Source organism: Neovison vison, chromosome 3 (assembly GCF_020171115.1).
Source record: "Neovison vison isolate M4711 chromosome 3, ASM_NN_V1, whole genome shotgun sequence".
Lineage (NCBI taxonomy): Eukaryota > Metazoa > Chordata > Mammalia > Carnivora > Mustelidae > Neogale > Neogale vison.
Genome location: NC_058093.1, coordinates 140,616,444 through 140,641,191, shown reverse-complemented (window position 1 = coordinate 140,641,191; position 24,748 = coordinate 140,616,444). Strand labels below are relative to the sequence as shown.

The 24,748-nt window shown below is 48.7% G+C and overlaps 1 protein-coding gene across 3 annotated transcripts in view; it reads left to right on the top strand.

Annotated features, from left to right (window-relative positions):
- NEDD4L (NEDD4 like E3 ubiquitin protein ligase) overlaps positions 1 to 24,748 on the top strand; it is a 336,948-nt gene that overhangs the window by 304,542 nt on the left and 7,658 nt on the right. For all 3 annotated transcript variants that reach the window (XM_044242894.1, XM_044242895.1, XM_044242896.1), the window contains 11 exons: positions 2,572 to 2,637; positions 4,541 to 4,770; positions 6,524 to 6,645; positions 9,078 to 9,148; positions 10,779 to 10,874; positions 15,813 to 15,886; positions 18,281 to 18,341; positions 19,629 to 19,688; positions 21,067 to 21,174; positions 22,725 to 22,821; positions 23,394 to 23,466. In XM_044242894.1, coding sequence (XP_044098829.1) covers positions 2,572 to 2,637; positions 4,541 to 4,770; positions 6,524 to 6,645; positions 9,078 to 9,148; positions 10,779 to 10,874; positions 15,813 to 15,886; positions 18,281 to 18,341; positions 19,629 to 19,688; positions 21,067 to 21,174; positions 22,725 to 22,821; positions 23,394 to 23,466 — 1,058 coding nt within the window. The remainder of the gene's footprint in view (positions 1 to 2,571; positions 2,638 to 4,540; positions 4,771 to 6,523; positions 6,646 to 9,077; positions 9,149 to 10,778; positions 10,875 to 15,812; positions 15,887 to 18,280; positions 18,342 to 19,628; positions 19,689 to 21,066; positions 21,175 to 22,724; positions 22,822 to 23,393; positions 23,467 to 24,748) is intronic.

Here is a 24,748-nt window from a genome sequence, read left to right as displayed (position 1 = left end):
GAATCAACAGACACGTTAAGTTCTGAAGCAGGCTTTATTTTATAAGCTAAATTGCACATAAGAAAATAAGATGCCACATTTTCAAGAGCAGGAGTAAACGGTCTGGCCTGTCCAGTACAAGACATGGCCAGCCTACCCTTGTCATTGTCTTCAGAGGCTCCACAATATGGATGTCTTTGTCCTGCTCTGCTGTTGGCATCTGTTGAGAATATAAAAACCTCCTTATTCTTTTTATTCATAAGAACTCTCTCTAGAGAGAAAAGTATTGGAGGAAGATAATGATTTTTCAATTTTCATGCCTCATTCCCCAGAAAGAAAGACCAGAAATACCTCAGCATTTTATTTCCTCCCACGTGTAATCAGCACCTCCCAGTTATAAAGCAGAAAGAAGAAGAGAGAGCTCAGGCTGGGGGCAACATTTTAAAATACATCCCCTCCCCCTCCCTGTCATTTAAGACTCTTGAACTTGAATTTTAAGCCTTTCTTCAACATTTTCAGGGAGCACACAAAACCAAAAAGTAAGAGCTAGGGATCACAGAATTTTGGAAATGGAAGAGCCTTGAAGTGTATCTGGTCCATTTCTTCTTCACTGTGAAGAAATTCTGTGGTCAAGAGGGTTTGTCAATGGTGAGCTGGCATGGGGCTCTGCCTGACAAGTCAGGTCCGCTAAAGCCAGCCTGAGGCAATGGAAGGGCCTGGCTTTGTTCAGCTTTACTTTCCCTCTGTCACTGTTAAGCGTAGTTAAGAGCATCGGCTGAACACTTTCCTTCTCAAGACTACACACACTGCTTTTGTCCCTCCTGTCACTCTGCTCAGATGTCCCTTCCTCAGAGCTGCCTTCCCTGACCACTTATACCAAGTAGCTTACTGGGCGCTCTCCGTTTTTCCTCAGTACATTCACCACTCTTCATGTATTTCCTGCTGCCTGTTTCACATAGTAGCTTGCAAGCCTGGCGAGGGAACAGGGAAAGAAATCATTAATTGGGATAGCATTACTTCCCAAGCACCTCAGATGCCCAGCACGTAGTAGGTGCTCAAGAAATGTCTGTTAAGTGACTCAGTAAAGGAACCACCAAATAGTGAATATACAGGAAACCTTAGTTTGTAATGGGCTCTAGTGTTAGTAAAGCCAAAAACATGAAAATGTCTTCATTGGCTTATGTCAGAACATTGGGTCCTTTCCCTTATGTTGGTGGTTGTACAGATATTGGCAAAATTTCTGCCTTTTCCAGAATCAGGACATTCATATGTGGTATCATCAGACTAAACAGGGCACAAAATAAATATGATAATGTGGTCAGATCTAGAGCTCAATGGAAAATCAAATGAAGAATGGCTTAAAAACTTCAGAACAGACCCCAGGTACCCTAAATTGTCCTTAGACTGTCCTTAGGACACATGAACACATTGTCTTTATTGGTCTTGAACTACAAAGCAAAACACTGACATGACTATTATTTTCTATAAGAGTGGTTATTTTTGTTTTGGCTTCTTGTTTGTGTGATTGTGTCTTAAAATAGTATGAAGGAGGGAAGCTTTGGTTCCTCACTTTTCCTCTTTCTGAAAGTATAAGGTGGTGTTAGGTTTGGAGTCTGGAGACACTTACTAAGGATAAGTATATTTTATTAACTTAACCCAAAATGGTATCAGCAAAATTGTTCTTGCCCAAATTCATACTATTTGTGAAAAAGCAATGAGTTTTTCTGAGTACAAAGCTTGTCCCAGTTATGTCCATGTGTGTGCAAAAGCCAATCTTTTCTGCTTCATAAAAAAAATTCGAAGCCTTTTCAGGAGCCTGAAGTCAGGGCTCTGGCTCTCAGTTACTGTAAGCTACTTTACAACATCGCAAGTAAAGAATGTAAAGGACTACATTAAATTGTTATTACTTTGCCAGGAGAGATTCTAGAACTTTTGAGTAATGATCGCTAACTTAGTTACTGAATCCCCCATCTTTGGTACCATCGCTCTGCTTCCTAGATAAGCTATTCCACATTTAAAGAAATCCCTGCCCGAGACTACTAACTAGTAAGAGGCAAAACTTCTGATTCCTAAACCGAAGATGTTTCCAGAATGCTGTCTACCTGGTTTTAGAACCCTGGACAAGTGTATCCAGTCACGGGCCTTGTCATTTTATTTCCTCCCCGTGGTTTTTAAAAGCATGGTTAGTCTTTTCAAAATGACCACGTAGGTCATTTTGGGTTTTGTGTTAAAGAACCATAACCAGTAACTTCTTCCTAAACTTACAACAACAAAAAGGTTACACCCTGACTCCCTAAATGACCAAAGTCACATGGACAGGGCTTTGCTTTATGTGACAAATCCCCAAAAATGATTTCTTAAATATCAGTACAGTTGTTTTCAGGCATGAAAGCCTCCCCCAATACAGTGCTGATTAGCCTCAGTCATTTCTAGAACTTTCCCGTTTAGACATTATATAAATTTCAGTGATAATATGGAGAGTAAGAACTGTAAGGTTTATGATTTGTGAAATTCTGTGAATGTTGGCTCAGTATACATAAAATTTCAACTGTATTTGTTTACATTATCTATATTTATAAATTTATCTTCCAGGCTGTTCCTTACTCCAGAGAATTTAAGCAGAAATATGACTACTTTAGGAAGAAATTAAAGAAACCTGTGAGTAATATGTCTTCCAAAAATGCTGTTTTAGTCATTTGTAAGTGACCAGAGTGACTTCAGTGAGAACAACTTGTGTGTTGCCGTTATGTGTACGCTAAAAACAATTACCTTCCTTTTCCCATTGTACTTTGATCCACCTGGCTCTTCAGTCTGAATTTTCTTTTTAAGAGACCTGGTAAGTGAAGACTGACTTAGTATTAACATATCAAATCAACCTGAACAGTAACGTCTTACATAATACATCGCAAGGTAAAAATGATTTTAATGGGATATAAAATAATTAGGGACCTACTCGGAATATGCGGAGAAGCCTACAGTGATCGCCTTTAAACCTGACCCTACTCAGAAAAATGTTCCTATCCTTCCCTCCCAATTCAAAAGTATAGTTTTAATTATATGTATAACACAAAAAAAATTTTTTTAATTCCAGCAAGAGCGGGAACACAAGCAGGGGGAGTGGGAGGGGGAGAAGCAGGCTCCCCGCTGAGCAGGAAGCCAGATGTGGGTCTCGATCCCCAGACCCTAGGATTGTGGCCTGAGCCGAAGGCAGACACTTAACGACTGAGCCACCCAGGCACCCCAGCACAAATACAGTTTACCATATTAAATTATAATATTTGGCATGTTAGGAGCGAGTATAATTTTCAGATTGAAATTCTCAGTAGGAAACCCTGTGAGGTGTTTACAGGCCACGTTTTAAATCGCAGTATTACACTTCTACTGACACCATCCTGTCGTCCATCCCTTCCTGTTGTTCCCACCCCCCGCCCCGGGTCTTCAGCACTGTGTCTTCTGTCTTACTCTATGACGTCACCTCTCTGGTACAGATTCCGTCTGTTTTCCCCTCGGTGTGTGCGCTCGTGGTTTCTGCACCGGCCATTGTTTCTTGGCTTCCTCCCCTCGGGAAGAGGCGCAGTGTTAGGCACAACTCCCCTCGCCCCAGTCTGCCCGGGTGTCATCTTGGTCTCTCCTGCTCCATGGCCTCGGTCGATGCCTCTTTTCTGGGTCTCCATGATGGCCAAGGCACTGGGGACACACAGGTGCATGGGACACAGTGTCTGTGTCGGGAGCTCCCACTTTGGGTCTTCTCCCCTCCAGTGTGCTGAGGCAGGTAGCCCTCGGAGAGCCGCTTTTGCAGTGGCTCTGTAACACACACGGGAAATTCGTCAGCGTTACTTCGTGAGTAACCTGCATGTCCCGCAGTGGCCGGGGATGACTCTGTGGATAAGAGCGTGTCCCGCTCTGGCATCCCGCCAGGGTGTCCGCTGTCGGAGCAAGGCTAGCCCTGGTCCTCCTTTTTCCAGGCAGCAGTGATTCACAGCTTCCCTTAAGGGCCTGTTCATGGTCACGTTCTTTAACTGTAACCTTTGTGTTGCTTTCCCACAACCTGGTGTGATCCTTGAGGGCCCGCCTCTCGTGGCAGCAGAATTAGCCTGTAGGCATGGGTCACATGGCCCAGCTGAAGGCCCGGCCAGAGTTGAGAAAGGGTCTCAGCTGGGCCGGATGGGGATGGTTTTGTGGGTTATGATGACCTGGACTACCATCCCTTTCTTCGGCAGAAGCAGTATGGAGAGTTGACCATATTTCAGTGGCCAGCGGGTGGATGGGTGCCTCACAGCTATTTACGAAAGGGGGAGAGGATGACTGTCCAAATTCTGCTCCGTTTCTTGTGCCTCTGTCTGACGGCAGCTGGGACACGCTCTGTGTATCTTGGCCGCACACAGTGGGGCGTGCTTTGTGTGTGAGGAAAATCCCCTGAAGGACGGACTCTCTGTTGGAGCCCTTCGTCTCTGCTTATTTGAAGACCGCTGTCATTTCTACTCTTTGTTGTTCTTCTCTGTTCAAAAGTTGGATGCGTATTTACTATATGATTACGTGCTTGTTTTCTTCTTTCGTGTAGGCTGATATTCCAAATAGGTTTGAAATGAAACTTCACAGAAATAACATCTTTGAAGAGTCCTACCGGAGAATTATGTCCGTGAAAAGACCAGATGTTCTGAAAGCTAGACTGTGGATCGAATTTGAATCAGAGAAAGGTCTTGACTATGGGGGTGTGGCCCGAGAGTGGTTCTTCCTACTGTCCAAAGAGATGTTCAACCCCTACTATGGGCTTTTTGAGTACTCTGCCACGTAAGTATGTAGAGGGCACTCAGAATGTGTTCCCTCCCCACCAAAAAGGGTTTTATTTATAATGAATTTAAACTTAATGGGAGAATGAGCGGCTCAGTCATTCAGGACGAACTAACACTGCTGATTTCAGAACCCCCCACCCCCACCCCACATCAGTCTTGAACGGGTTCCCACTCCACATGGTGAAGTAATGCACTCTGTGAACACCTAAGAATGATTTTTGTCTTGTCATTCGGGTTCATGTAATCGAAATGGAAAATGTGCTGGGTACTTCTGGTGAGGGACAAGAGGCAATGTTCATTAGTAATGCTGTGCTAAATTGGGAGCATTTGTCAGTTTCAGAATTCCGAAACTCATCATCACATCAGGAACAAGGACAGTTTCTGAAGTTCTGTTACTCAAAGGCAAATGATACAAACTTCGAGGACCCATTCTTCAGGATCTAGAGTACAATCTCGGTCCTATAAAGAAAGAAACAGATCTCCCTCGTATTAGGATTTCATCTTCGCCAAACACGAAGCTGAGACAGACTTAGTTGCTTTCTCAGGAATCAAACACCCATGACTTACACAGCTAGGCACTCCTTCCAGGCTGTGGAGTCTCCAGAGGCTTAGGCTAGGCTTAGGCTTGAGGCCCCAGTAGAGCAGTCCTTGACCTTGCTGAAGGGCAGCCTGTGCTGTAAGGGGACCTGGGTTCTCCTGCATCATCTACCTGGTGCTGCTCCCCTGAGAGCTCTTTTGGAAACCAGTCTCCACGCCCTCCTCGGTTGCTCTAGCCGGGGATTCCCATTTTGGTTTTTTTTGTTTGTTTGTTTGTTGTTGTTCCCAAGTCCCATGAGAAAGTCTGCTGTGTGAAATTGATAAAAAGCATGGAAGTGGAGGGCAGGGTAGGGAGGCGAGACCCTTCTCTCTCTCCCACATTCCCGGAGAGACACCACCTGCCCTGCCGCCCAGGGATTCTGTGGAGCCCCTTTTGAAAACCACTGATCCTCCAGCTCTTGAGACCAAAGACAGATGAGTAGCTACATGTGAACATTTCGAGGTTGGCGTTGTTGAGACAGCCGCGTGCGGCTCCCAGGGTTCTTGGAGCCTTTCCGGGCAGAGTAGTGGTCAGACAAGGGTTGGGTCCATCGGAAAAACTTGGATCTCCAAACCAGATGTCTCTCAAAGGAATCAACCCTCATCCTCACAGAGAAAACCCGTAGTACTCTCGTCATTGGGAATCGACACACGGCCCTTCTGGTATATGGTGTTCCTCATCCTCCCAAGATACTGGATTGAACCATATGAAATTGACATTTTTTGTAGAGTAAAAGTAGTCAGATATCAGCAGTTTCTTGCGGTGTAACTTACATAGGGCATGTGCGCCTGCTCTGTTAGACCTCAGTCGGTCACAGTGGGGCTAACTAGACAGTAAGTTGTGTTCTCTAGCTTTCCCGTTGGGTACAGTGTTCGCAGGTGCGCCATGCACGTCTAAGGACGGGTGGCAAAAGAGAATTCAGACTGTTGAGTTTCTTATTTAAAAGTATGATTGTGGGGTGCCTGGGTTGCTCAGTGGATTAAGCCTATGCCTTTGGCTCAGGTCATGGTCTCAGGGTCCTGGGATCGAGCCCCACATCAGGCTCTTTGCTCAGTGGGGAGCCTGCTTCCTTTCCTCTCTCTGCCTGCTTGTGATCTCTGTCAAATAAATAAAATTAAAAAAAATAAATAAATAAAAGTATGATTGCGCTTTACCTCTCTCTCCCTCCCCAAAGGGACAACTACACGCTTCAGATCAATCCCAACTCTGGCCTCTGTAACGAAGACCATTTGTCCTACTTCACTTTTATCGGAAGAGTTGCTGGTCTGGCGGTATTCCATGGGAAACTTCTAGATGGTAAGTTACTGAGATGTCATGACGTAACCGAAATAAGATGGGGCTGTCTGTGGTTTCTTACTAGGCATCGTATCTTCACATTGCAATTTTAAGCAGAAGTTTCACTGATTGTCTGGAGTTGGATAAATTCGTTTTATGGTTTGCCGTGAAAGAGGTGCTTTTCCCTGGTGTCATTCCAATTTGAGCACCGAAAACCGTGTCTGCACATTTAAAAAAAAAAAAAAAAAATTTTTTTTTAACCTTACAGCGTGAAGCACAGAACATTTTGTATTTGCACATTTTCTGTGTTTTCCAGAATAACTTTTTTTTTTTTTAAGCAAGAGGTAGATTTGGTGACAGATGGAAAAGCTAATTGAAAAGTTAATTTAAATGATCTAATCCATCCAATATCCTGCTATTGTTCCATTTGTCCCTGAATCATTACTTTTGAGTGCAAAGAGATTATAAATAATTTCAGAGCCATGCTATACCCAATGAAGACCTCGATCCTGGGATCACCGCTAAAACAGACGGCACAGAAGAATCTCATTATTATTCAGAGCATATAAGTCATGGAAGAATTTCAAGGCACACTCACAGTGAGAAGTCAGACTCCCTCCCTGGCTGGATGCATAGGCTTCGTTAGAGGAGAGCCCTGTGCTGGGTTCTGACACTTCAGAAGCAGTCCCCATAAGAGGGCCTCGCAGAAATCATGGGTGAGGAGGTGGAGTCAGAAATATCTTTGAAGGGAGAGCCTGGGTGGCTCGGGTTGAGCATCCGACTCTGGATTTCAGCCCAGGTCATGAGATAAGCCCCACAAAGGAGCCCCAGCAAGGAGTTCGCTCGTCCTCACTCTACCCCTCCAGTCCACCAGCTCGCTCACTCTCTCATAAATAAATAAAAGCTTCAGAAATACCGATTTTTGAAGAATTTGGGCTTGAGACAGTTGAGGATAGGCCAAAAGTAAAATTTGGGGTCAAAATTGTAATTATCATAGAAAATGAGGTTTCATGGGGAATTAATGTTAATTGTGTTTATGGAACCTTAGATATTCCAATAAATAATTGATGTCCCCTCTGTACTTTTCCTCTTTAACGTGTTTTTGCTGGTGCTTGCTGGCTGGTTTTTGATCTTCTCATTTCATATTTCGGTTGAGAAAGTAAACATTTTTTTTCTCGATTAGAAGGAAACTGCCCTCGGTATTTTTGTACATATAAAATACATACATATATAGTGTGTGTGAGAGTCTATTTTACTTTGCAACTTTGGAGTCATAGATTACTTCAGCCTATGTAGATTCATTTCAGCCTTAGAGGTCCGTTTACTTACCTTCTGCCAAGTGAGAAGGCGTTCTTAGTTACTCTGGAAAAATCTAGAAAGTAGAAGATAGGATCCTGACCTCAGTGAACTTCTGTTCTCTTGGTTGGGGGGAGCAGAAGAAGCACAGCACCAGGAGAGGGTGTCTTGGCTGGAGGGTCAGGAGCGTTTGACCTCGGTGGGGTGAGGGGGGGTAGGATTTGCACAGGTAGAGGCTGGTATGGCTTAAGGACAGGGACTCTGGAGGAAGTAGCAGGGAGGGGCAGGAACGTGTCAGGGAGTGGAGGAGACTGCCCTAGGGAACTGCAGAGTTAAGAGCCAGAGTGGTCAGAATGGTGAGTGCCCCGGTGGCCACAGCCTCTGTTCTCGGAAGGTCCGCCCACCCCTCCCTTCTGCTGGTTTACTCCTTTCACCACCTTTTACCTCCCTAGACCCCAAAGGTAATTGAGCCAAGCAGGATTGGGAATATGTAGGTAGCAGAGCTCTGTGATAGATCAGATGGGCGGGGTGGGGGAGGGGGTGAGAGGGAGGGAGGGGGGTGGCATCCAGGGATGCCGGCTTACGTCGGGGTCCCTGCGGGCCACCTGTGTGGTGGTGGGGTCCATCGCCAGAGGCCTTCATCCCCCGCCCTAGAAGACTGCACAGCCTTCTGAGTGGTCTCCCTCGTTGGCCATGTGCCACCTTCCTGGTTTTCTCCCCATTACTGCCCAAACAGTGGTCCCCGAGTGCAGGCGGAATTTTCACCTGGCTTTGCCCTGATGACTGATCCCTGCAGGCGGTGGCCTGACTCTCCAGCCCCGTCTCTGGCCTGTCCTCCCCAGGAGGCGCTGTGCTTCCGCAGTGGCCCGCCTTGGCAAGTCTCCTTCCGGTCCCCTCTGCTTCCACTGCTCTTCGCCCTCCTGTTCATGTGCCTTGTTTGAGGTGCAGACTCCTGCGTGGCCCTGAAGAAGCTCTTTTTCCTCCTCCCAGAAGCCTTTTGACCCCTCCCTGCTATAGTGTCCTTCCTGAGCCCCGCCTTCCCCTAGGCCATGCCTGGCCCCTCATTCAGCCTGAGGGCGGCCTCACTTCCGTTTCATGCTCTGATGCACGGCGCTGTCAAAGCTCTGAAACCAACCGTATCTTTCCACCTGTCCTAGGTTTCTTCATTAGACCATTTTACAAAATGATGTTGGGCAAGCAGATAACGCTGAATGACATGGAGTCTGTGGTGAGTAAGTAGAGAGCATGCCCGGGCGTCGCGGGCCCCCGTGCCTTACAGAGGGGTAGCTGAGGCCACGTTGTAGCCACAGTGATTTTTGGGGGTGTCATCGTTCAGTTTGAACAACAGGGAACGTTGACTTGTTCAAGAAGTTCATTGAGCTCCCTAATTTTTCTAGTAAGTAAATCGTTGTTCACGTTCCCTGGAATTCTGGTGTTTGAGGTGGGCGTAGACTCCGGTCTCCGCCCCCTCACTTACCAGAACTGGTTGGACCAGATTAAACCCACGGGGTCACTGGCGGTCCCGCTGCAGCTCTTGCTTTCCATCGAGGACTGCTCATGCCAGTGTTGAGAGATGTCGTCGACCGCCCCTTCGTTTTCTGATCTCAGCACAGAGCAGGAGCAGAGGCCAAAACATAGATAAAGGGACAAGCATGTACCCTCACCCTGACGTGACAGTGACCGGTACGGTGCCGGGGACGGGATGAACCCAGTTAGAAGAGGATGCTGGGAGACCTTCTGAAACGGGATTTGAGTTTTCACGTCGTTGTCAACTTACCCATTTTGTCTAGGCTGACCATTGTAGGGCCGGAAGGATTTTCTATAAAAACAAAACTGACGCTCTTCTCATAATGTACTTCCTGCTTCTGTTTTTAATTTACGCATCCCTCCACCATCCAGCTCTGGCCGAGCGTAGGGGTATTTACCCAAGTGCCAGCGCACTCACTGGGCCATCAGGAAGCTCTCTGTCCCCTTAGGACATTTGGCATCGCTGCTTTCATATCTTGTTATCTGACGAGAAAGCACCTGCATCCCCTTGACCTTGCTGCGGTGTCGATGGTGTCTGTTAGATGGCTGGGCGTGGGAGCCGTGTCTCCTGGCTCACCGGCATCCGTCAGGGCTCCGCTCACCGTCTCCGTGTGAAGGGAGCGGGTGACACCCGCGGGGCACCGGAACCCACTCAGCTGGTCTTCCCGCGGGCGAGTGGCTCCCCAGAGCCCGAGCACCAGCCTGAGATGGCTTCTCGGCTTCCACCTTCAACTTACGCTTTTATAGCTGGGAACGTAGAAATTTCTCTTCACGTCTAAATTGTATACCATCTCCTGACGGTTGGTGCGCACATTCCCTTCTGCCTTCCTGGAGCCTGGCCGGTGTGTCCCCAATCCCAGGCCCTTGGGCCTTGTGTTCCGGCTGTGACACCAGAGCAGCCTTCCTGTTTGCTTACAGGACTTGCAGAGCCCAGTAAAAGCGCAGGAAGGTGGTATAAAATCATTGGTATTTAAGTAGAACATTCTCTTTTTTGTTTTCCTCTGGTATTTCCATCCTTAAAAGATGGGAAGTAAATTGATCTATGGTCAGCTTGGTAATGTACCTTCTGCTGGGCCAGAGCAAGTTTCTTTCTCTATGCTTCATGGAGGACAGGATTCAAGTCCAGTCCCCTGTTACCAAAACATTGGTTTGGTTTGGTTTATATTTTAAATGACCGGGGAAGAGAAGGTTTGGAGCAGAGCAGGACACCTGTTAGTGACTAGTAAGCCTTGAGCATTCTGAATGGGATTACGTAACAAGGACTTAATGGCTTGAAGAAGTCAAATGAGTTTTGGGGAAGGAAGACTTAATTTCTGTGTCATTTTCTATAGGATAGTGAATACTACAACTCTTTGAAATGGATCTTGGAAAATGATCCTACTGAACTGGACCTCATGTTCTGTATTGATGAAGAGAACTTCGGACAGGTACGTGTGGGCCTCCCCTGGACTCCCTCTTTGACTTTCAGAATCTTGGCTGCTTCACAGAAGGGCTCGGCCTCCGCTGGGCAGTTAAATCACCTCGGAGAGCTTCAGATGTTAATTAGCATCTCGTCGTGTTGGTACCTCCTGTCCCGCCCAGAAACTAAATTCCGATCACAGCCCCTTCTCTCTACCTCTCCTTCCCTAGAAGTTAGAGATTCTGAGGCCTCTGGGGCGTGAGGTCCATCTCCTTCTCACAAATCGGAATATGACTGTTTGGGCCTTGGTTTTAGAATTGAAGTACTTCAAAAAATAGTATGTATATATTGTGGTTTAAGTACATGACCAGGAGAGGTGATTTCGGGGGGCCTTTAATGGTTCTTTGGTCATGATGGGAGTTGTCTTGTGGGGCTCAGCACGGTGTCATTAGACTAAATTCATCATAAGTGTCCATGTCAAAAACGTAAAGTTGCCTGCTGAGAATTCTCATTACCATCATAAAGTTCCGTAGGATGTGTTTGTCTTAAACCCAGAACCTTCGATTCATTTGTCCCTGGTGATGACAGTGCTTCTTGGGAGGTCTTATCCAATCCTGGTCTCTGTCCCTTCACGAGAGCCGAGACACGGTTCCCATCTCCCAGAGCAGATCTACATGACCAGGGAGCCCGTTTGAAGGGTTGCCGTATGGGAAGTGAAACGAGTCTCCCTGACTGCTTCAGGGGTTGTTACAAGTGGACTCTGCTGTCAAAAACTACCTGTCCCTTTTTATACATTGTGGTGCTCAGCAGTATAGGTGAAGCCAGGAAATCAGGTGCCTGCCCTTTCGGGTCCCCTGTCTTCGAGAGCAAACACAACCATGCAGTTTGTCTGCTTAAAAATTCTTCGTTGACCTTTCTGTGACCCTTAGGGTAAATTGGAACCTTTTTTTTTTTTTTTTTTTTTTTTTAAAGCATTGCTTATGACCTGACACTGTCCACCTTTAGCCTTGTCGTTTGACCCCTCCATTTGCTCACTTTGACGACCATAGTGTGCCCATGACCCTGTCCCCAGAGATACTTCCAGGCCAGCTCCCTGTCTGTGCAGCACCCTCCGCATTCCTGCACAGTGTCCTCCCCTCTCTCAAAACTCTGCTCAGGCTGTCCCCTAATCATTGCTGACCCACCGTCTCCTGTGAGCTGACCTCTGCCGCCTTGGTGGCCCCTGAGACCTGCTGATTGAGCGAATGAATGATGGTGGTAACCTCGTTGGGTTTTGTTTTTTTTAAACTGTCAATAATGTAAGTAACAAGCTCCGAGTGTGAGAAAACAAAATAATTTAAATTGCCGTGACTTCGTTTTGTAAGCTGGATCCACTTAAGGGTCTTTACTGCCAGTTTTCAAAGGGCAATACACGGATAGTCACCCTGGAACTCTGTCTTCCTTTCATTTCTAACACATAGAGGAAGGAGTAGAAGTAAATGGGAAGAAAGGGGGGGAGCGGGGAGGGCTTCTGAAAGGGCTCTTCAGGGGCCAGAATGAAAAAGAAAGGCCGAGACACTCTGCATAGGGGAAGGAAATGAGTAAAAGGCAGACACTGGATATAGGAGGAAGGGTGTGCAGCAGACAGGGCAAGGTCCTGGCCGAAACTGGGAAGGGCAGAGGCTGGCTCCTGGAAGGCCCAGGTCAAGGAGCTAGACCGATGACACCTGTAGGAAATGTGAGGTAGAAGGGGAGGTTGACTCGGATGCCTCGTGGCTGGCTTTCATGTCTGCTTGGAGAGAGGCTGGGGAGGGTGAGGCGGCTTGGCCCCCTGAGGCTCATCCCGCGGGGTACGGGGGACACATGTCCTGTTAGCAGGTGGGTGTTTGCCCAGCAGTGAGCAGCGCCCCGGGATGGGGCCAGAGGCAGGTGCACCATGCTCTCTCCGAGTCCCTCTTAACTTGAAACGATCCAAGCAGTTTCTCAGCAGACCCCTCACGCACTCGACATACAGCACCTTGGGAAAAGCTGGGGGATGTGTATGAATCCAGAGCTTTAACCTGCCAAGGAAGAGGGTCTAGATTTGTGAGAGTCCCATCTCTGATCTAATTTATAGTCTTTGTGAAGAAGAGACGTGACTTTGTACTCAGGCCAGTAGACGTTTTTAAAAACAGGGATTTTTTCAGAAGCACATTCTGAGCACCTCCTGTGGGCAGGCACTGGGCTAGTGTCCTTTACATCGGGTCCTTGAGTTCAGACACCATAGCGATGACCCTGGCCCAGAATAGGTGTTCACTAGAGGTGGGGAGACGGTGGGGTGGCAGGAGGCCACTCTCCACTTCCCGAGTCTCCCCTCTCCACGAGAAAAGGGCAGCAGTGGCACCTGCCTTGTGGGGACTGGTCCGTGACTTCCGTGATGAGCACTGCACCCGGAGCACGGGAAGTGGCTGTGTCTGGCCCTACGCAGCCGGTCTAAAATGTGGAACGGGAAGCGCAGCCAGAACGGCCCACTCAGGTGTTGTCGGTGAGGAGCCCGAGCAGAAGGGAGACTGACCACAGAAAGCTTGAACTGAGAGACACTGCTGGCCGGGCTCGGGGAGCAAGACCTGGAAACCAGCCTTCCCTCCCTGCCAGAGAGACCCGCAGCCAGAGTCAACTACAGAACCGGACGGCTGCCCACGGACTGGACTGCTTGCTTGCCCTCCTTACGTTACACAGTATGATCCCCCCACTTTTTTTTCTTTCAAAAACAATTGTATTCACTAAAAATTTAATATATGTAAAGCTACTGCAACCCATCGCTCTTACCACCTAGAGAAAATTTGCGATTAACATTTTGATGCCTTCCAGAACTACTCTTCGAAAGCACATGCATACAAGACTTTCTGTTTTTACAGAATGAAATTGTGCATTGTGTACACTGCTAAAAATCCCAGATACCTTTCTATGTCAGGTCAGGAAATGTGGAGGTAGGCCATTTTAAGGGCTGCACTGAATTCCATGTCATAGACTGTACCTTTTCTAGCTCTGCCCCCTTGGCTGGGCATGTAGTCTGTTTTGTTACTTTGCTATTTAGGCAGCATAATGATTATAATCTTGAAATATACATTTTGTTCTTCTGTCCAATTTTTTCCCCTTGGTATAAATTCTAGGAGAGAAAGTATTATGACGAAGGATGCTGTGCACATTAAATTTAGTTTGATGCCTGTTGCCAAACCCAAAAGGTTTGAAGCAATTAGATTCCTACCAGCCGTGGAGGGAGGAACGGTTTCCCTGCAGTCGGCAGTGCGGGCTGCCTGCTCTTTTCTCGTGGCCGGGTGTTGCTGTTGGAGGCACCAGACATGTTTTTCTCCTTGCCCTTCCCCGACCTCGCTCTCTCTGGTCCATCTTCTCATTCCAGAACTCTCTGGAAATTGCAGCTCCTGGAAAAAATTCTTAGTATTGCTGAACTGTGCTGAAGACCTCTCAGTACCAAGAACTGGGCTTGGATTAATGAACTTGTTTGGTGTGGATCGGATGGAAAAAGTCCATTCCTGAGTAGGAATAGCATGACAGTCTTTGGGAAGAAAAGGAAAAAGCATCAGGAGCTATTTAAAAATGCAGTGGTATAAATGAATACGGTCCACAAACCTCCAAAGAGGTTATAGTCCAAGAAATGTCCCCAACTCACACCCTAAGTGTGTAAGTGTGCACCATCCTTGAGGATTGCCCCGGCCCCCCGAGGCCGGGCGGGCAGTCACAGGGAGAACCAGGCAAGGAGGACAGTCACGGAGAAGGGGAAAGCGGGCTGGAAGGAGGGGCTTGAAGAAAACGAGAAACACGGTAACAGTTGAAATCCACATCGCGGACGGAAAAAGAGCTGAAGTGACATCATAGAGTGGAGTTCAGCCATGGCATGGAAACACCAGATCTCTCCCCAAGTAAGAGGAAGAGAAGAAGGCAGGAAACGTAAACTGGGCAGTGACCCTGTGACTAATCTGGAGACCACTGGGAGGAGAGCAGGGACTGCGTCTCCAGGTCACGGTGGACCCCCTGCCCAAGCAGAGTTCATCGGTGCTCCAAATCTCTTCTCCCTCGTGAGGCGTGTGACCCACAAACTTAGCAGGAAAACCCTCTCCACGGGCTTGGCTCACTCTCTGAAATAGCCAGTTCTGCTTAGAAAAAAGAGGGAAAGGGGATCCTGACGATCATGGATGTGGCTGTCTTTGATTAGGAGACATGCGGGTGGTGTTTAAAAAATTTAAAATGTTCACAAGAGTACACTTTATTTTTAAAAAAAAATTTAAAACTTTATTTTAAAAAATTTAAAAAGTCCCTCCCTCCCTTGCTTCCTGCTAGTTACTGCTTTCTGTGGCATGATATTTGCGGGAAGTACAGAAGGTCGTGCTTCCTCTTGGCCAGTTTGCTCTTAACAGTCCTGGGGGGCCCTGCAGGAGGAGCTCGTCTGGGCAGCGAGCGAGGAGGTGTGCAGATGCCCATAGAAAGCCAGGGTTCTCAGAACTGCAGGTAAACCCCTTCCTCAGCCAGGCTTCTTAAGCTTTTTTTTTTTTTTTTTAAGTCCCCATGTTTTGCCTTCTTGAGAGAAATTCCATGCATCTTTGTGTGTGTGTGACTTTAAAATCTAATTTTCAGAAATAGAGTGCATTAGAATTTGGATCTCTGTAGTCTTGATGAGCGTACCCTGTCTTTGCTGTTAAAAATAATTAATTCCTCGATAAATGAGATTACAAAATGTTGCTCCTCTCCATTGTTGGTAATGTATGAAGAATAATTAAAACTCATAAATAGACACAAAATAATTCACCTTTGATAACCTCTTTCAGTGTGTAACATCTCAACAGTTTAAAAGGCTTGTTTATACTCTGAGCCCATCTCCTGGGAAGTCGTCTTGAATGAATGCTGCTTATCTTGCTTAGTAAGACATCATGACTCAGTAACGTGCACGGCACCTTCATGATGGTGATTGTTGTTATCTTTCCAATTACAGACCTACCAAGTGGATCTGAAGCCCAACGGGTCAGAAATAATGGTGACAAATGAAAACAAGAGGGAATATATTGAGTACGTATACACAGATTCACAACCTTTTCTTTTATTAAATTGAACCATCCGTTTGGTCGATGTCTCTTGGTAACGTAGCTCCTGCCTGTCATGGGCACACTTCAGTAATAGGAGTTCCTTTCTGGCTTGGGCTAATAGAAGTTGAATTACAAGATGGAAAGTTTGACTTGTATCATGACTTCAGTGAGCCGCCTTTTGAAGAAGTCATGAAAGGAGAAAAATGTGTACAGTATTGAGTAATACGGCAAACTTGCTTTTGGAGGCTCTGACGTAGTCTAAAATTGAGATTTGCCGTGTTGGAACATAGTGTCAACAACCAGTGGGGTAAAATTAGAAACAACCAGAAATAAAATATTTCCTCTCTCTCCTGACTTCTTGTCCATAATGAAAATGGAAGAAAATCATTAAAATGGGTAGGAAAATGCACATACACGAAACACTGTGAATTATTTCTGATATTTACGATGAACCCAATATCAGTCTCAGCTGGTGGACCAAAATGTTTAGTCCTTTGGAAACCCAGCAGTTAAGCCGTCCCGAGGCACTTCTGCTGGCCAGAAGGCCTTTGTCTGGTGGGCACATGACCCTTTCCTCTTTGTATGTACGTATGCTTCCAGCACGCAGGTGCGGGAGCTCCCTGGCTAGCCCTGGTGCAGGAATGAGGTCGGCACAGCCGCGTCACAGTGTCTGCCCCTCACTGGTGGCCGCGGTGGTCTGAGCGCCGCGTCTGCCTTCAGCCCTCCCGTTTCAAGCAAGCTGGTTCCCTCCTCTCTCCTCAACATAACTGGTCAGAGGACTTGAATTTGGAAAAGCAGCCAAGAGTCTTGGCATCTTTTGGTGTCCTCTACAAAGAAAAAGACATCCTTCCTGATAAGGGAGAAATGGAGAGTGTTGGGGCCTCTACTTAGAGACCCTGACAAAGCACAGGCTTCCCCTTCGTTCCCCCATCCTCACAAGGTAAAAGCTCGCTGTGCTTTAAAAAAACAACAGCATCAACATCTGTGAATAAGCTACCACAGTTCTTAACCTGTTCACATTAATCAACACTTGGGTTCTGACTGGGAGCGGGCAGGACGCCAGCTTGCAGACCGCACGGTCTCCCTGTGAAAGCACAGGTGTCTCGTGGATTTGAAAGCGCCGTCCCTGCGGGTGTCCGGGGTCCGAAGTCTGAGGGTACGGGTGGTAGAGCGGCCTGTGCAGCTACTTGTTGTAGGTTTCAAATTTGGTGGGGGGTGGGCTTGGACAGAGTTGCAGCTGGCTTCCCTGGAAAAGAAAGGAGGGCGAAAATCTCTGCCCGCCCTCCGGCACCCGGGTGCCCCTGAGGTGCAAGAAGGCGCTCGGGCCGATGGGTGCAGTGGTGCGGTGAAGCCTCGTGCTGCCGAGCAGGGCCCGCGCAGCGGGGCTGGGCCTCGGGGGCCACCTCGCTGGGGTGCCCTGCCTGCTCCTTCCTGACCAGATCCCTTAGCTGGCGTCCAGCGCAGACTTGCCTGGCATTAAGCTCTGCTGTGCACTAAACATCATCACTGAGAAAACGTTTTCTGTTAAGAGGCCTTACCGTCAGTCCTCCAGATTTTGGTGTTAAAGGCTTAGCTTAAATCATTTTGCTGATAAGTTTTGTGTCACTGTTGAAAACAGTACACTGGACACAAGTGCAGTGTACCACAAAACGTTGTACTAGATACTCCTTTTAAAAACATATGTACATGATTAGGGGTGCCTGGGTGGCTCAGTCAGTTGGGCATCTGCCTTTGACTCAAGTCATGATCCCGGGGTCCTGGGATCAAGCTCCGCATCGGGCTTCCTGCTGGGCGGGAAGCCTGCTTCCCCCTCTCCCACTCCCCCTGCTTGTGTTCCCTCTCACTGTATGTCTGTCAGATAAATAAATAGGATCTTTTTTTAAATGACGAAATGGAGAACAAGTTTCTCCCTCTGCATCATCCCTCTGCTTGTTCTCTCTCTCAAATAAGTAAATGAAATCTTTAGGTTAAAAAAAAAAAGGAAAAAAGAAAAATCTCTGTACATGTTTATGCACAGGTGGGAGTGGGTGTGTGTATGCGAGTGTGCATGTGAACAAATGCGTGACATGCCCATCCACGGCCCTTTCTATCTCCGTCCGTGTGGTCCTGTCTGTAGGCAGCTTTGGTAAGCTGAGACTTGATTCGGGGGGAATAAATTACGTTAGAAACGCTCAGAGTTGAGGTCTCCCAGCTACTCCGAGGGCGGTACTGAGTCAACAGTGCCGTGGCTCTAGACCCTCCCTGTGGTCTGCTGCGGCAGGGGGTGGGCAGGGGAGGGGGGCGTCCTGCCCTCCCCCCCCCCCCGGGAGAGTGTGTGAGGAAATGCGTGGGGCTCGTGGTGACAAGGGGGCTCACTGCTTCTCCGTCTCTCCCGCAGCTTGGTCATCCAGTGGAGGTTTGTGAACAGGGTCCAGAAGCAGATGAACGCCTTCCTGGAGGTAAGTCGTGCGCCCTCAGTCCTGAGTGGAGAGACGAGGGCTCTGGTGCTTGGGGCAGGAAGGCCAGGCCTGCACCACGCACAGCACGGCCCAGCCTTGGAGCACTTAGCCGGCCACCTTTCCGTTCAGTGTCCTCCTGCTCTGCACAGACTCGGTTCCACACCGGTACAAGGAAAACACACCCGTCTCCGGCTGGGTTTTTATCTCATGCCGAGCCGTTTTGCGCCAACTTTCCTCCTGTTAGAGGGCGAAGCCGCTGCTTCTCAGATCCAAATATTTAATGTCATTTATGCTCCCAGGCCCCTAGCAGAGGGTGGTGGGATTCATCATTTTTGAAAAAGGGTTCATTTTGTGGGCATCTGGGTGGCTCAGTTGATCGAGCATCTGTCTTTGGCTCACGTCATGATTCCAGGGTCCTGGGATCGAGCCCCTTGTTGGGCTCCCTCTCCCACTCCCCCTGCTCATTCTCTCTCTCAAATATATAAGTAAATAAAATCTTCTTTGAAAAATGGTTCACTCTGACCAAAAGTAGAATTCCTTTTAAAGTCCTGACAACAGAGTTCTATAAGGAGAACGTAGGAATAAGCCCCAAGTGCTCATGACAGATTGCCACTTGCACTTACCCAACCCTGGCAGAACACTCAAAAAATTCAGGGACTTAAGGGCATAAAATGTGTTAGACCCACAAGAGGACAGAGGGTTTCATATTTTATTTACCTAAGAAACCCAGGAGGCCTGGTCCTGGCCCCGCCCCGCCCCAGGCAGTCCCAAATTCGGAAACGGGACACCTGCCCGGCCCAGCTGTGCGGAGCATCTCCCCGGCCCGCCCTGGTGGTCACTGTTAACCCGGGAGCTAGAGCTCGGTCCCTGCGCTCGTCCCTCTGCTCTCCTGGATCACGCCCCCTCCTATGCAGCTCATCTCTGTACTTTCAGTACCTTATTTTTAAACATGTTCTCTTGCACATCCGTGGCTCCTGCGTTCTAGGACACACTGACTCATAGAGATGTCATAAATGGCTTTTGGAATTCGCCTGCCTACAGTAACCCATATTTTCAAAGGGCTTCTGAAATTGCTCAGACACCTGAACCTTCTAGATTCTCCTACTTTTCTGAGTTTTTACGTTGTGACTGTGCTGTTTTTATTAGAACTACGGTTACGGGATACTGTCGCCGATCTATACATCAGCAAAGAGCATTGTTTTTTCCTGGCTGTTCGTTTCCTCTGTAAAATTTGTCTCTTTCAAGGAAAAAGATGTTGAGGTGATTTTTTTTTTTTTTCTCTTTCAGGGGTTCACAGAACTGCTTCCTATTGATTTGATTAAAATTTTTGATGAAAATGAGCTGGAGGTTTGTATTCTGAACATATTCTGTAAAGTAGATATTTTTAAATGGTATTTTACTCTTCTCTGGCCCATGATGTTCTAGGAAGTAAGTTGAGATGGATTTTATTCTATGTCTCTCATGGGCTGCGTGTGTCAGTCTTTCGGTAGGGAATATTGGGAGTAGCCAGCTGTAGGTAGCTCACCCAGGAGAGGGTAGTTCCAGAAGACATCGGACAAGTGGAGGCCCACCGAGCTGGGTTGGCTTCATGGCCGGGTGCACCGGGTAAGGAAAGTTGCTTCAGATAGTCATGGTTGGGACAACCAGTTGGGGTGGCAGCGTGCTGGGCTGGCTGAGGTCCTGCTCCCTAGCTGACTGCGACCTTGGTGGGGGAATGAGCACCAGGGGCTGTGGAACAGAGAAGTCTTTGTGAACTTGACCTGGTTTTATTAAGGAAGAAACTCAGAAGACTATGAGGTCGTGGCAGGAGGCAGTTTGAATGAGATTGCTCCGGCTTCTCTGTGGACCTAGAGGAAAACTTAGCAGCCGAAAAAGCACAGGGATCTCCCACCCTGTGTTGTGTTCAAACAGGAGGAGGAAGGCTGTGTCTGGGGAAGCTGTCACCCTGTTTGTCCAGGCCACGTTTCCCATGAAGCCTGTCTCACAGGCTAGCCTTCTGTTCTTCTGGAAGTAGAAACTTCAAGACAGATGATGTCAAAATCCTGTAGTGTGAGTCCTTTGTTTTATAAGTAGGGAACCTGCTCCCAGGTTCACCCAGTAAGTCAGGCCTGGGATCTAGTCTCGGGCTTCTGGCGTGGTTGTCTTTCCATTTTTCTTCGGTGCCTTTGTGGGAATAGCAGGCTCACTTTTCCCAAGGACACCTTCCCTGCTCGGGGGGTTAGGCAGTAGGAGGAGCCCTTGGACTCCATCACAGACCCCGTCATTGCAGGAGCTCGAGTCGGCGCCGGCGCACGTCCGTCGGCAGGCTGGCGGGGAGGAGCTCTGGCTACCGCAGAGCACACGTTCTCCTGGGAGTGGGACACGTCTCGGGTCCTGAGACACATGAGGTTTTGGAAGGGGAAACAGCTAGAGGGACAAGCAGCCGTAAACGGAGCACAAGAAAGGCTGAGCCCCGGGCTCAGATGGGAGGGGTGGACGAGAGACAGACGCCGAGTGGCACTGCCCCCACGGGAGGCGGTGGCCTGGGCACGCGTTGGATCTGGGCCCCCGTCCTTCCCTGCGTTGCGAAGGGACAGGAAAATGATGTCCGCGTCACACCTTAAGAGCCACCAGCTTACCTGCTCTGCGCACGACAAATGCTGGTGTTGAGAAAAGGCCATTCCTCCGTGGGGGTCCGTGCGGCGCTCACGCGGACCCACTCACGCCTGCTCCTCCTCCCCGCTAGCTGCTGATGTGCGGCCTCGGCGACGTGGACGTCAACGACTGGAGACAGCACTCGATCTACAAGAACGGCTACTGCCCAAATCACCCTGTCATTCAGTGGTTCTGGAAGGTAAGGCCGTGGCCGCCCCCGCCTCCCCAGTCGGCATTGAACCCCTGGGGGCGGAAACCCAGCTTTTTCCAGGGCTGTTGGTCTACAGCTGTCCCTGCCACGGCTCGATCCTTACCAGGGCGCTTTGTCCTTCCTTAGCAGCTCGACTCCAGCAGCTCTGATGAAGGAGCCCACGAGTAGAGCTCCTTGGGCTCAGGCGTTAGAACGGGCCTGCCCAAGTGTGACTAAGAATGGGAAGCTTCTCAGGGCAAAATGTGCTTGGGGCTGAGTTTTCCAAGATGCCCTATTTGCTTACAAAATATTTTTCCCATTTTATTGGTTAGTTGCAACACATACTTTGATCTTGATATCCTTCGGTCAGAGATGCAAATGAAATTTGATTTACTGTCTTAGGGCCAGTGATTGCTTTCTCTTGAGCTTAGGAGAGCTTAGGAGAGAAGCAAAATGGTGAGTTGAGTCCAAGGTAGAGACTATAAACTGCCAAGCATCTGCCTTCGGCTCAGGTCATGATCTCGGGGTCCTGAGATCGAGCCCTACTTTGGGCTCCCTGCTGAGTGGGGAACCTGCTTCTCCCTGTCTCTCTGCTCATTCTCTCTCTCTCCCTGTCTCTCTCTCTCTCTCTCTCTCTCTCTCAAATAAGTAAAATCTTAAAAAAAAAAAAAAAAAACAACTTTTTTTTCAGGGGGGAGAAAAGGCTGATGACTTAAGTAATAACTCCTGTAACTTGTTTTAATTTCTAAATATTATTATTTTATATAGTATAACATATAATAATACTATACTACCACTTGTTTTCATTTCTAAGTATGTATTATTATTACTATTTTTTTTAAAAGATTTTATTTACTTATTTGACAGAGCTCACAAGTGGGGAAGGGCAGGCTCCCCACTGAGCAGAGAGCCTGATGTGGGCTCTATCCCAGGACCCTGAGGTCATGACCTGAGCTGAAGGCAGAGGCTTTAACCTACTGAGCGCCCCTGTTAATACTATTTTAAGTGCTAGCAGTCATGTAGAGGGAAAGACGTTACAAGCAGACTCTTCAAAGCCCGGTCCACGTGTCTGCTCAGTTTTTGTCCTGATTTAGGTGTGTGGCACACACTACTGTAGAGGCCTACCCTGGCATCTTGTTTTCTTTCTATAAAACGTTCTCTTTAGAGAATTTGTCTATAGTCTGGAGTATCACATCTTGTGTCCTAGCCTGGGTTCCCGTGGTGTTGGCGCTTCTCCAGCTCTGGGTGTGTGTAACTGGCCCTGGGGGTCCTGCACGCCTCCCCCAGAGATCCTGAGCTTGGCGCCAGCAGAGTGTTTGCTTTGTAAGAAAGAGACCTTGGGATCTCTTGTGCTCTGAGATTACACAGATGGCATTCTGGTGCCCACTTAAAAAAAAAAAAAAGACCCCCGTTCTCAGTCCCCTGTCCCGATCTGCCACCACGGCCTTGGCAGTGGAGTCTTGTGTGTCTGCGCTAGTGTGTCGTGTGCTGGGCATCCCACAGCGCCCTGACCACCATCTGTCCCCGTCCCCATGACCACCGTCTGTCCCCTTCCCCAGGCCGTGCTGCTCATGGACGCCGAGAAGCGGATCCGGTTACTGCAGTTCGTCACGGGGACGTCCCGAGTGCCTATGAACGGCTTCGCCGAACTTTATGGTGAGACTCACTTCTGCTCCCGCAGGGCCAGGCAGCGCTGTGGCTGGGCCCCCAGACACGTGTGTCCCCTGCAGGTCCCGTGCAGGGAATCGGGGTTGGGGGGTGCTTTGGGGTGTGTCCAGAGACAGGACGGTCATTTCTGTCTGCCTTGTCTTGTGGTGTGTCTCGAAGGACCTCGGGAGACAGAATCACCCCGTGCTTACTGTAGAGATGTTAGAAAGTCACGCTGCTCTACACAGTAAAGGTCGTGTTTCATCCCTCCCCTGAAGGAGCTTGTGGTGTCAGCCTGCGGGGCTCGGCAGAGAGGCTGCACCTGTCCGCACCTCTGCGTGCCCTGCAGCGCTGCGCCCCTCCAGTCCCAAGTGACGTGGGGTCCATGTCCCGAGGCTGTACGGGCCTCTTACTTCTCCCCACAGCAGATCCTCGGTACCGCCTGGAGCCGGGAGGGTGTCTCCGGCTCCCGCTGGGCACGCCGGCCCACCTGCTTCCCGTTGAAGCCCCACCACACTTAGCTTTGTTCTCCGCCTGCTTCCCCGACGCTGGCATTTATTTATTTCTCTGTTTTTGTCTAGGTTCCAATGGTCCTCAGCTGTTTACAATAGAGCAATGGGGGAGTCCTGAAAAACTGCCCAGAGCTCACACATGGTGAGTGACAGAAACACAGTTGTCCACAGATTGGGCTTTAAATACTCAGCTGGGGCTGCTGCTCTCACAGGAGGCCGTGTTGCCTGCCCACGAATAGCACAGTACGAGGTGTCAGTGATGGTGACGAAGTGTAAGTTGTGATGCTGATAAAACACAAACCAGGGTCTGAACGGACCCGATGTGTTCGGCTCAGAAAGGGTTAACCGCCACCACTACCCCCAGTCCTGGGGGATGTTCCTCCTCCTGACCCCATCCTTCCCTCCTTATTCCTGGAAGCAATACTGCAGTGTGTATGCACTCGACATGGAAATGACCGTTCTCAAACGCTGTAAGACAGATGGGATTTTTACTCCAACCATGAGTTGGTTCTTATCCCCAGAACTTGGGATAAAATTCCCTGGAAAAACCTTGTTTTAAAAGGTCTCTCTTGTGGAGCATAACCAATAGCATGGAGGACAAGGGGCGTTAGAGAGGAGTAGGGAATTTGGGTAAATTGGAAGGGGAGGTGAACCATGAGAGACTATGGACTCTGAAAAACAGTCTGAGGGGTTTGAAGTGGCGGGGGGGGGGGTGGGAGGTTGGGGTACCAGGTGGTGGGTATTATAGAGGGCACAGCTTGCATGGAGCACTGGGTGTGGTGAAAAAATAATGAATACTGTTTTTCTGAAAATAAATAAATTGGGGGAAAAAAAAAAAAAAGGTCTCTCATGGGGGGACCCTGGGAGGCTCAGTCCATTAAGCATCAGACTCTTGATTTCAAAGGCTCTGGTCATGATAACCAGGGTCGTGGGATCGAGCCCCGCATCGGGCTGCGTACTCAGAGGGGCGTCTGCCCGTCCATCTCTCTCTGTTCCTCCGCTCCCCTTCTCTCACTTTTTCTCTCTCTCAAATGAGTAAATACATAAAAATTTTTTAAAAACATAAAAGGCTTCTCACGGCCACCAATAACCCATAGGACCCTTGAATTTAGCAACAGTTCGACTGGCTAGAGGAGCATGAGCAGTGTGACCGGCCTGGTCCCCAGGGGTTGGAGTCAGGGGATGCAAGGGGACAGGTGTGGAGCAAGGCAGCCCTCAAGCCTCCAGGATCCAGGGCAGGAGGAGGGGCCCCTCATGTCTCTGAAGGGTCCCCTGAACCCAGCAGCTCCTGGGGGCACTCTTACTGATCCGAGCACATGGGTTCTTCGGCTGGTTCCCCCACAGGCTTTCATTTCTTGCTCTTAGAAGTATGTGGAGGTGGGCCATCTGGAAGACGGCGAGTCCCCAGCCCTCCTCTCGTCACC